This window comes from Nanorana parkeri, unplaced genomic scaffold (genome assembly GCF_000935625.1).
Source record: "Nanorana parkeri isolate BGI_ZX_2015 unplaced genomic scaffold, ASM93562v1 scaffold61, whole genome shotgun sequence".
Lineage (NCBI taxonomy): Eukaryota > Metazoa > Chordata > Amphibia > Anura > Dicroglossidae > Nanorana > Nanorana parkeri.
The window spans coordinates 1,863,444-1,876,682 of NW_017306329.1; the positions used below are offsets into that span (position 1 = coordinate 1,863,444).

General features: G+C 42.3%; 1 protein-coding gene across 1 annotated transcript in view; it reads right to left on the bottom strand.

Moving 5' to 3' along the window:
• The window catches only part of WDR7 (WD repeat domain 7), a 348,971-nt gene that overhangs the window by 203,684 nt on the left and 132,048 nt on the right, over nucleotides 1-13,239 (bottom strand). Inside the window, exon 19 of the mRNA XM_018576230.1 lies at nucleotides 3,767-3,890. Coding sequence (XP_018431732.1) covers nucleotides 3,767-3,890 — 124 coding nt within the window. The remainder of the gene's footprint in view (nucleotides 1-3,766; nucleotides 3,891-13,239) is intronic.

The following is a 13,239-nucleotide window of genomic DNA, read 5'->3' on the forward strand; positions in this document are numbered from 1 at the left end:
AATTAAACCTTTTTTTTTTCCTCTGTGTGCCCATTTTCTCATTACGTCCTGTCCACAAGAGAAAGGGACATCTGGGGGGAAGGGGGGCCTTTCTTATACAATTGCCCTCATTGGGAGATTTCCCATTATCTCTTGTCCCAGTGGCAACTGTAAAATTTTGGATCAACCACCACGTTCTGCCCCAAGACAATGGTTACCAAGGTAGGGAGTTCATTTTTTAAAGAACATAGATGGCAAAAAAAACCTGAGGAGGTCCTGGGGTTCTAAACCTTCCCCACTCTATTCAGTCTTTAAAAAAAAAAAAAAGCTTTGAAAAAGGAATTAAAAAAGAAAAACAAACCAATGACATTTATTTAAAAAAAAAATATTATTTTTTACAAAGGTAGAGTATGTAATATGAAGTACCAATGTCACTCACTACAAATTCAGGATGAGACCACGTCATGTTTGCAAATAACAGATACAGCTGGACATAAAATTTGAAGCATTAATAAAATGAAGAAAAAAAAACAGGCATATTTATTAAAACTTGCTGTAGAACTAAAATGTACTTGAGCATTTACCGCTGATCTGCTGGGTCACATGTGACAGCTGGCGAATGTCACAAATATACCTGCTTTAGCCCCAGACAGTGGCTGGAGCTCTCCAGAGTGCTGAAAGGGTGATTTTATTTTATTTTTAACAGTTTCATCATTTGCCAGGTTTAAGTTTTTAAATAAAAATGTACCCTTTAAATTCACCTGCAATTAGGTATAGCAAGGGTCTACCTAAGCAATCTTTTACTTTATATTTGGTTTGTAGTAAAAGTTGGAAAAGAATTATAATAAAAAAAACCATTAAAAAAAGAAGAAAATATGTCACAAGAACATTAATGGTCTAAAGCAAATTTTACGTGAATAAGTGCAAATATTTAGCCATTATGGCACTATTTATGGTAAACCAATTACAGTATTAGACTAGTATTTTATTACCATTGTGTGTTTAATGTAGGAATTTGTAAATTAGCCACGAGAGGCAGGGTAGATTAGCTACTACAACACTCAGCCTCGTAGCAGAAATTTAGGGAGCACATTGCTTACAATGAGTCTGCCAAATAATAATCTTGCATTGAGAGAAGAAGCAGTAAAGCACAGTCACTGTCCAGCACTGCAAAGCAGTAAGCAGTGCCCGTGAACGTAATAAGTATATATGTAATAAGTATATATGACGGCATATTATGAGGCAATACTTGAATTAAATATAAAATCAAGCGTTATCCATGTACTACATTCTTTTTATAATACAATAAATATTTAGGTTAGGATAATCAATGTTGGACCTCTTTCAAAAAAAACTATAAAATATCAAAACATTACCAGTGCAGTGAACAGCATTATGAAAAACATATTTAAAATGTTTTTTTAATAAACTGAATTTTTTTTGGAAAAGGTAATTGCAGCAAATCTTGTCTCTTAGTTTTACTTGCAAACCAATCATTTGTAGTATCACTATATTAATTCAATATTAATAAAATATAAAAACTCCAAAAAGGAAAGAAAAGAGGGTTTTGATTTAATTTTTGGTTTTGGATAATATGGACAAAAGTTAAATATTCTACAAGTTAGATTTTTCTCTTACAGCACTGCTGAGATTTTTCCTCTCATCCTGGTTGATCATGTGGTGATAGGAAATCTCCCCTACACCAATGACAACTAAAACCTGACAAAAGTCTCCAACCTTCCTGTGCTTTCTAAAACTAAACATTTGGTTGAAATTAACACACACACACATGTTCTTGTATATATGTTATTTGCAATATTTTTTATGGAATGATAGCTTTGCGGGAATAGAGAGAAATGTCTGTTTAAGGAACAGTGGTCCCTCCTCTGTCTCGGAGGGAGGTGAATTTATAGGAAGAATAGGTCTATGAGCAGTGACTGGTAATGCTTTGCATTCCCTGCAATGCCTATGACAGACAGACTGACTGCCTCACATTAATTCACTTCACACCACTGCTATCGATCGGCAGGCTGTTCCCTGCTCCCTCTCCACACACTGGCTGTCTGGCTGCAGCATCCACACTAGCACATAATACACACAAAGGCCAGAGAGAGAGATAACCTTTTACTTCCCATTAAAGGCACAGGGAACATTTTCTGGACAACAATGAAAGGTTGCAGCAGCGGAGGCAGAGAACAGTATTCACAGAGCTGTGTTATACGTCTTCTTACAGCATAGTCCGGACATAACCGGGGCCCTTCCTTAGGCACAAATATAGACGAAAACGGAACCAAATGTGTTAATAAAAAAAAAAAAGACTCAGAGCCAGGGAGTTTTTTTAATCGACACCCAATAAAAGGATCTGCAGTTCTTAGCTGAAATGTGCCATTCAATAAAGCAGTCCTTTAGGAGACAATGTCGCCTTGTCTGTCCAAAGGGGCAATGTCTTTGTAACAGAGCCCCCCTTTCTGACTATCTCATCTTCACCTTGCCTGCACTCCCTCGGCACTCCTTCCTCTGTTGCAGAAAGGGAGACTTTACTTCCAGGTATAGAGAGCATTTAACCTTCTGCCCATGCGTGGGCCTAGATGCCAATCGCTAAACCCAAATGCTGTCCAATGACCGAGTGATGTCACTGCTCCCCTGGGTCACTGATTTCAATGGCGGTTGCAATAGAGGGAGTGCAGTCAAAGTATTAGCAGGACGGGGGGGGGCCCTTTGTAGAGACACCGTTACTTGGCCATTGATAGAAAAGGTGACGGGGTCTCTTTAATTTGTCAAACAAAATTGCTGGCACAAGCTCCGAAATGCAGAAACAAGTGACATTTCATCATAAATTCCACTTCACTATTCATCCCCCATTCCCCTGACTTGCTCCTACAAGCACTGGTATGTTTCCCCACATACCGCCATCATGAGCGACACATGATGTTTGCTAAGGTTTTTAGGTTTTACAGAAGCCTGGCTGTTTTTTTTAATTTTATTATTTTTTAGGCTAAGGATTTTTTAGATGAGTTTATATTGTCATTGTGATCGTGGTGCTGCAAGCTTCCTATGCAGCTTCATGCTAACCACATAGAGACTTTCAGGGCAAGACCTAGTGACTACACTGCAGAACAGGTGTTAAAAGAGAACTTCAGCCAAACCTTTTTTTTTTGGCTATAGTTCTTTCAGGTCACGAGAGAAGATTTACTAATGTCCTCCAGTGACCCAAAGTCTGCATACAGCGGGCATATAGCCATATATGACGACAGTGCAGAGCCATGCTACAACCGGGAAAGATCCCAACAATATTGTCAGGATTCATTCCGCTGTTTGACTGACAGCTGGTTCTGCCTCTCTAGAGCCAGCTGTGCCTCTCCCCTCCCACCTGTTCCTCCAATGAGCTCAGGAGCAACAGAGAGAGGGGAGGGATGAATCCCTGTGGGGAGCGGCGACTGACACTCACTATCTTCTGCAGGGAGAAGATCGTGAACTGAGCGATCAGTGGTATGTGATTGCTCAGTTGTCTATAGAGTCCTGTGACAGTTGCAGGGTTACATGCCGGCTATAACTATGGGGATGAGTGCGTTTCACGCTCCATATAGATCTCCTTTAATGATGTATTCATGTATATAGAGTTGCATTCATTTTTGCTATACATATACATATCAGCGCCTGGAGTTCAGCTTTAAAATTACTATAAATTCTCTTCTTGACAATCTGGGGTATAAGATACAATAAAGAAGAAGACAGGATTATTACAAATAGAAAAGGTAAAACATACATGAAATAGGAAAACACTTACGTGACATAATGGTGTCAACATATTGCGGTAAATATGGTGCCCAAAAATCAATGGCATCTTTGCGTCCGCTCTGCCCGATTCGCCGAAGTTCTGCAAGTAACAGAGCTTGGGCAGCTTCTCGTACCTGCAACCACAACACACAGTATATCACACAATTCAGCAGGTGTACGGCATAGACAACTCATTCAATACTGTAACACACAATACTGCGAATAGTTAAACCAACCTATACCCAAAATGAAACTTAGCAATAACAGGTAGACAGAACACATTGCAAAAACACATTTCAAGCACACAAAATCATTATTGTTCCTAAAGTACTCCTTTTAAAGGACCTGTTTACACGTAATGCAGTACTTTCCAGCACCGTTAGCAGCTGGAATGCACTGGATCACATAATTACAATCACTCTGCGGTCTGGGGCGGGAAGGGGCCTTGTGGTGCCATTTAAGTCAATGACACTGCAGCCAAGCCACCCGGCCCGCAGTGTGATTGCCCACACCAGAACCTGTGGCACAGCAATGCTCGCGGTGCGGTCTGATTGCAAAGAAAATAGTGCATGCATTATTTTTGACCTGTGCTGAGAAAGTAACATGTCTAGTGGGTACAAAACATCAAACGTGCTCCAAACACTGTTATGAAGAACAGTAAACAAGGAAAGAATGCTAGACAACCAAACGGCAAATATCTATCTATCTATATATATATATCTATGCAGAACAAAAGAGAGAGAGAGCAAGAGCGAAAGAGGGAGACTGTATATACACACACACAAATGCTCTCAGATGACGTAGGTAGTAGGCTTAGACGGCTTAGACAACAGCTTCTAAAGGCAGCTACTTTGAATTTTGGTAGGCACTTGGGTGGGAGGCCACAAGTGTCCTAATGGGGAGGAGGGCTCTCAAACTGGCCATACACAGAATTTTTTTTTTTTTCATTCAAAACTCAAAAATCTTGCCATCATCGAGTCATCTAGTTTTGTTTAAAAGCCCTTAAAAATTTAATCCAGACGTGCTCCTTCAATGAAATCCCAAACGTATTACACAGGTTTCTTTTATATGCTTATGAAATCAACAAAAGAATAAAGCAAAGCAAAGTTAAAGTGACACTAAACTCTAAATCTTAAAAATACATTCAAAAACCTTAACTGGTAACAACAATGTATCTTACTTGTGTATCACTCGGCAGTAGATCCTCCAATCATCTCTGAATTGGTGCGGACACTGTCCTCCCTTCTGGAGGGGGGCTACTTTTGTTCCCCATGGTCCCTGTGTGTGTTGTAAATTAGCCTCATAAATTCAGCCATTACAGAGAAAAACTTCTCTCTAGATAGCAAGGTAGAGGAAGTTGCCCTGGAGGGTTCAGAGGAAGCCACTAAAGGGGGGCAATGAGGAGAAGGAGAAGAGCTAGCATAAACTGTCCCCAAAGGGAAAAGAACCTTCCCTAGAACCAATGTCAGGCTGCGTGGCCCCAGTGCCTGCTAAACATACATCCTTGCATCTATAATCTGCCATTGCCTGAGAAACAAAGAGCCTCAGATATTCCCTACTATGGAGGCTGGAGGACGCCTTGTGTCCCAACACTGCAGGCAGAAGCAGCAACCCAGAGTAGAGGTACAGAAATATGAAACTTGTGTAAAATTGTAGAATCGCAAAAGCAGTGGTGGCAGCATGTGGCCCACTTAGCGCACACCAGGAGAAGGAAAATGGTGGACATATGAGCAGTACAGTACCCCAGGGGAAAGCTGTGCAGGCACCCTACGGGACGAGATTTGAAGAAGCCCCAAATTAGAGAAAGGCCTTCTACACTGGGCATCTCGTACAAGGGCTAGACCTGGCTTACCTGACCCTAATAGCAGAAGTGACCAGACTATCATTTAAAGGGTACATGCCCTATCCAATCCTCACCTCACCATACCACGCAAATGGGCTCCTCAGGGACAAGGCTTCACTGAAATGGACCACTGAAATGGACCACTGCCCTGGACCTGTGTAGCCCAAAGCACATTACAGGCCAGCCCTGCATCTTCCTTCAGGTAGGATCTGGGTACATTCCACCAAGGCTCTGCTGAGACAAAACCTGGTCAAGATAGCTGCCGAGAGGTGATACAGTAGCTGTGAGCAGCTTAGGAAAAACTTGCTAGAAAAATCTTAAGCAGAAAAGTGCAGAAAAGTATGTTCTTTTCGCAGAGCTCAGAAAAGACACCCATCACATAAGAACACTAGCAAAAAACTGAGGCAGGCCAAGAGTTGGAGGAGTTATACAGGGCTGACTTTGCTTCGATTTGTCGGTGTGCAATCACCTGAAGGTAGTTGCATAACCTATTATGTCCAGAATTAACCATCAACCATCCAGAAATTACCATCAAGAAATAGTATACTTTTACATCTTATACAAAAGGCTTACGATTCAAAGAACAAATGTACAAAAATAATGATGTCACATTAGTATATCCAGATTCTGTATATTATTTTATAAACCTGTTATAGACTGACCGGGTTCTAACTGTATCCAAAAATGTCACGCTCCTCTTCACCCTTCTATAACATCACTTTACATTTTGGCCTTTAGGCAGACACTTCAGGATTTGTAACCAAAACTGTCACTTTCCTCTGATACTCAGAAAATTACAGCTGCACCATTCTAGGGGAGAAAATGATTTTCAACAATCTGCTGCAATCGTGAAAATAACGGGAGGCAAAAAAAAAACAAAAAACAAGCAGATTGTGGATGTTCTCAATGAACCAATTAAAAATGATTTGTCTTGTACTGAAGAAGAACATCATTTTGTTTTGGCACATGGCGATGTTCCCACAAGATAGCGAGGACTTGATTTCCAATTAAGCTATCAAGTGGCCCGGATTCCATCTGTCAGATACGTGTCCCTGGCTTCAGATCAGCAGGCAGGCAGTTTTTTGTCATGTCAGCAAAGGTGTGATGTACAGGCTTATCAGCTTGTTTATCGGCGATCTCTACACCAGCTATAGCGTTAATATGGAATTTGACAGTCATTAATATACCTAAATGTACACTAGCTAAACTCAACCAGGGCCCCACCGCCGTGCAAGGGTTAAATGCTTGGTAATTCTAGAAGTAGAGAAATAAAAAGCAATACTTGCCTTATGCCTAGCTTTCTCAGCAGCCAGCACTCTTTTCTTCAACACTCTGAGGGGAATATAGCAAAACTGGAGTAGACAAAATCTGGAGCAGTTTCCCATGACAACCAATCAGCTTCTCTCTTTCATTTTCAAACCTTAACTGAAGAGAGAAGCTGATTGGTTGCCATGGGAAACTGCTCCAGATTTTTTTGTCGGCTCCAGATTTTTTGTCTGCTCCAGTTTTGATAAATTCCCCCATCTGAGTTTGGGGTGGGGGGTCCTTGCATACAAAACAGGACTAGCGGTCCAGCATTATACGTGATGAAGTCAGAGTGCAACCACCTGCTGGAGTGACAAAGAGAAGCAGCTTTTGGGAAACTGTTGCACAGTGTAGAGGTAGGATGCCAGAGCGGGGAATGAGTTAAGTATTATAGGCTATACCTCTACTCTTAACTTAACAAGCATTTAATCATTGCAATGTGTCTGCAACCCCCCTCTGCCAATCCCTCCACTGGCTTCCATCCCCCACCCCGCTCTGCCATTCCCTGCACTGGCTTCCAATAGCCCAAAGGATAAAATTCTAAATATTAACAATGGCTTACAAAGCCAACCACAACTCTGCCCCCGGCTATATCTCCAACCTTGTCTCAAAGTATCGCCCTAACCGCCCCCTCTGCTTTTCCAAAAACACCTTCTGCTTTCCGGCTCCCTCGTCAACTTCTCCCATGCTCGCCTCCAGAATTTCTCTAGAGTCTCGCCCATCCTCTGGAACTCTCTACCCCAACCTGTCAGATCATCTCCCACTCTGACTGCCTTTAGGCGATCCCTTAAGACTCATCTCTTGAGGGAAGCCTATCCCACCTCAACCTAACAGCTCAACCATCACGTTCTCAAACAATTCATCCCCACACAGCTACCCCCTCATGTATCACTTGCCCCTCCCTTTCAGATTGTAAGCCCTCAGGGGCAGGGTCCTCCTTACCCTCTTGTCTTGAATTGTATTGTGATTGTAATGTCTTCCTTATATTGTAAAACGCTGCACAAACTGTTGGCGCTATATAAATACTATGCAATAATAATAATATTGTGGATGGGATGAGCAGAGCGGGAGTGGGCGAGAGTGAGCTTCCTCTGCTGCAGCTAATGCTGGAACGTGTAGAGCATGCAGGACAGTACTTCCTATAATATACTTACTCCTTCACAGGAACCTGGATGGTCAGTTAGTGATGATGAAAGCAGCCACAATTTTGGGTGATTTTTCATTAGGCAGACCACAGGAAAATCTTAGTTACGTAAAGACAAGTATAGAATATATATATTGCTGATTTAATAAGTGTGCCAGGCTCGTTACACTACTGATTTTTAAAACAAAGGTGAAGTTGTCCTTTAAAAGTATGTGGAAAGTTACTACTTGTAAATTGATGCATCACTGATGACATCACAGGATCGCAAAAAAAACTACGAATATCAATGAGTTCTGGGTGCTACCTCCCTGCCCAGCATGTCATTTCCTCCAAGTGTGATTGTGATTGGAAGACTTTCCCTTCCCATAATTCTATCTCTGGATGCATTAAGTAAGCAGAGACACCAGGTGGGTCTTAGCAGAGGTTCGGTCAGAGAATGAGCATTGCACTAAGCATTTACAAGATGGACACAAGACCGGTCACTTTGTTCATAGAGAGAGATGGTGAGATCATTACATAAAATGCCTAACCAGAAGTACAGGGAAGTAAAGGTCACCCTTGCTTTGAATTTTGGCATTCTCCTGCTGAATCAGCTGATATTACAAGCATGGGTTAGCCTTCAAGCACCGCTTGGTTAGAGCCAAGAGGAACATTTTCCCCTAAACAGTGACTGTGTCCTATAAAATGCAGCACCAGCAGCTGCAGGAACCACAACTTCCTGAACACAGCATGGATGAAGGAATCAAGTGATTCTCGTTGAGTCTCTCGCATACTGCATGGCTAAAATTCAAGCCGTCTATGCCCAGATTCTTGGACATGGTGGCAACAAGAGAAAAAGGAGATACATAATCAGATAAACTACATGTCTTATGTAGCTTGGGACAATTTGTTTAGCCTGGAGTTCACCTTTAAAACAGAGATGTGTATCCAGCCTGAAAGTAATGGGATGGAGCCTTCCTTTGATGGACTGCTGAGAGTAACCCAGAGAGCATTTCTTTTTGTAAGGACCATATAGTCGCCCTACATGCTTGTTCAGCCCCGTGGGATTAATAGGAAAAATGAGTCCACTCCCCCATCCACGTTAAACAATAGGAATAGGAGAATTTCCCCTGGCATTTGTGTTCAGACAGCCAGCACCTGATCAGTCAACAACTGTCCACCTAGCTCCTTGCATCAGTCAATGTTTGTGGTGCTTGTAGGGACACCGACAGTTTAAATTTCAGCCTAATTAGCAGGAATCAACTGAAATGCAAGCCATGTATGGCTAGCTTAACCCATAAATGTATATTAAGACCGAGAAGCAGCGGTGCAGGGCCACTGCACGGCACAACTAAGCAGGAAGCAGAGCCTACATAAGTGCAAATATATGCACATGGGGTGCTCCTATTAACACATTTTTAAAACGTATACAAGCTTTTTAAACATTTACACTCACTGATCTAATTCTGTATATTAAGCAGATCCTGTCCACCTCTAGATCTAAGACATTTAAATGGATGGTGTCCCTTTAAGAAGCCAATGCAAGACTTTTTAAAAATTCTTCTTAAAAAAGAAGGAAGATACTTGTCCAGTTTTCATTGCTGAACTGTGATTGTCACCAAAGCTAACCATAAAAGTGACTTTATCTGTACAGAGATGTCCGTTAGCACAACAGAAGCTCATCTAAGGAAGTTCAATTTGGCAAGTCAGCCAGTATTGACCAGTAATGAGTGAATTATGTCTTAAAGAATGGGGCAGAGAGCTGTACTCTGCAGTAATCTAGGAGGACGTGGACTTTAATTAAAGTTTTTGTACTTTTAACAAGAGCAATTAGGTTGATGTATGTAGCAAGGCATAAAAAAAAATATAAAACAGGCCTTGGGTCTTCTGAAAAACTGCCAGTCTCAGCATTCTGCCCATTGACCGAGCCTTCACTGGATTACCAAGAGGCTGTCAGAACACCCCTGCATTAGGAGAACCCTGCACTCGAAGAAATAAAAGGGTACCATTGCTGTCTTTGCTCTGAAAATGCTGCTTGCCTGGCTGTCTCCAGCCACAACACTCGTCGGTGGTCTGAACCAAGCATGCACAGCAAGCAAAGACAAGGTTTGTCCCAGGTCAGTGACTCAGTACTACTACAGCCTTTGGATAAGCATGACTTGCAAGCAGCTAGCAATTTAAACAGAAGAGGATCAACAATGGCTGCCTACACATTTTCACAACAACCAATCAGCTTCTCTCTTTCATTTTCAAAGCTTAACTGAACAGAGAAGTTGATTGGTTACTATGGGCAACTGCTCCAGATTCTGTCTGCTCCAACTTTGATAAATTCCCTTCAGTGTTTTAAAGTAAGCTTGTACTTTGTTCATGCAGGGCTTTAACCCTTTCCCTGCCAAGCCCTCCGGAACATTTTTCAATTCAGCTGGCCAAGCCATTTTCGCAATTTTTCCCATTGATTTCATTTTCAACTGCTGGGTTGCTAGAGTTTGTAAAAGACCCCCTAAACCATATATTTTCTGAAAGCGCAGGCCCGGTAGAATAAATAGATGGTGATACTACATTTGTTGGCCCTGCGATAATTGCGCAAATGTTTCTCAAATTAATATTAAACCAATAAAAATACACAATTTAATTGATAAAGCCCTAAAATCAGTACCAGTGCACAAAAAAAATATATATTTTCTGACTAATTCTAAAAGATAAAACTGTATTGAGTTAATAAGTAACAAATATTTGCAAATTTGAAATTGCGTGTTTTTGCAAAAAGGTACAAAAAATGAAGGTATGCAAAACTGTAAATAAGCGACTTATGTTAAAAATTGTTTTTACACAGTGTTGGTGTTGTGATAAAATGATACAGGCGTATATTTAATTACAACACAAGGTATCACAACGCATGGCAATGCATCACAAAGCTTTGCCATGCACTGCCACGGTTAATTTAATGTTTTTTTAAAAGAAAAAAAAATCATGCACTGTGATGCGTTCTAATAACGCACTGCAGCGCATGTGCATGGCGTACACCACAAAATGTGTATGTAATGTGGGATGGGGGAGGGAGGGGTTGTGCTTTTTGTTATTAGGGGGGTTTTTTTTACATTTTTTTTTTTATTTATTTTTTTAATGATTATTATTTATTTATGTTTCTGTTGGGGGGGCTGCGGTGAAATATCTGGGGTCTAAACAGACCCCTGACATTTCCCTTTTGAAATAGAAAAAGAAATTGAGAACAGAGTCCTCAATGTCTTTTTCTGCAGCCCCAGCACTCAATGAATGGGAAGCACTCAGTACAGAGGCTTCCCATTCATTCACAAACTGATAGTAAAATATTTTTACTATCACCACTTTATGAATAGGGAGGAGCCTCTATAGTGAGTGCTACTCCCCATTCATAGATTCTTGAATGAACAGGAAGTGATGTAAATCACAGCTTGTTCATTCATAACTGGGGACACACAGTACTAACACCAGAGTGATTAGACGATCACTCCGGGGTTTGCTCTGCACAGAGGGATCGTTAAATATCAATGATATTTAACGATCCCCCGCTCGGCCACGCAACAGAGCCGCTGTCATCCAAAAACTGACAGGATGACGGCGGCTCCGATCACTATGCGGCTCGGCCATCCTGAATTGCGCCCCCCGACTCCCCCGCTGATGATTCTACTTCGGATCCCCGCTGCCACAGACCCTACAAGCGGGGGACAGCAGCGCGGATCCATGTAGTCTCTCATCCCTGCTTGGAGCGGCTCTAGGCAGGGATCAGAGACTCCAGATGCTGGCGGCCGGCCGCAGGGGGGGTGGTGTGCCCGATATTTTGGCTAATAGCGGTCATCAGCGGCTTGTGAGCAGTTGATGACAGCTATTAATTTGAAGGGAACAGTCTGGGGAACAGTTCTTCAGTTCTGCTGAAGCGACCATGAGCTTTTTAGCAGAACTGTAAATGCCACCGACGTAAGGCATACTGAGCTGACCAGCCGAGAACACGTTTGTTCCGCCGTAAGCCGGTGGCAGCGAAAGGGTCAATTCCCTCTCCATTGCATCACATTCTTATAGCCCCCTTCACTCCCTCACTGCCCCCAGGATTGAAGAAAATATACTTCACTCCTAGGGTTGAAGTACATACAGGTCTGAAGGAGTATGAAACTTACTTCCCTTCCTCACATGTGACACACGTTGATAGGGAAACAGTCCTCGGCCTTGTGTAAGCTCCAACTAGAGAAGTCCTGTTTACCCCAGAGCAACCTTTGAAATAATTTTCCAGTCTTAGGGAACCCCTTATGGAACCCTAGGGTCAGTGGGAAGAATGTCCCTTACATCAGTGGTCAGGAAAGTAGGGATCAGAATGCTAAACCAATACACTGCGCTATCTCCCCTTATTGTGAAACAATTGAATATAACCCATAAACCTCCAAATAGACAATAAAACAACCCAAAACACACCTACGTGTGTATATCACCGTATAAGGGATCAGAATGCGCCACCTAAAGACAGCTAAAAAGAAGTAATTCCGCTGTCTCTGCCAAATGCTGTTGGACCTGGAATTATGCAGACTACAGCGGATGGGAGGTCAATCAGTAACAGCTCAAGGAACCCCTAGAAACCTCTTGAGGAACCCTGATTGAGAATGGCTGAACTACAGTGACATGGAGCTTACACAGGGCTGCCTTTCTCACTCCTGCTGCACGTTACTTTGCCTTACATGGTTTATTGAGAAGCCATATTAATGCCATGATTTCAATTAGTGTAGTGAAGGTGCCTGGTTCTAAATATCTGTGCGGGTTCACAAAAGCACTGGCCGGTTTGTGACTCCAGTTTGTACAGAGGTGATAAGATGCACTAAAACTCTCTCCAAGTAAATAATAATTTGTATAGTATCTCCGGGCTCAAAATTTCCACTCGCCTGCCTGCATTCGGCGAGTGGAAATGCAGTGCAGGCGAGTGGAAATTCAGTCAGGCTTGAGTCAGTACCTGACTCGTGAGAGCAGCTGCTCCTGCTGGTCTGTCTCCCTTCCTTTTCGGCCAGAGCTCTTCACTGAGCTCCGGGTCGAAAACGGAGTGATTAGTAATGTCTGCAGACCTTACTAATCGCACCAGATCACCTGCTCGTCTCCTCCCTGCAGAAAGACAAGCAGGTGAGGGGGCTTCCTTGTTTTACTTTACATGGTGGTGGACAGGGGGCTTCTTATTATGTGTGGGGGGGCAGGGAAC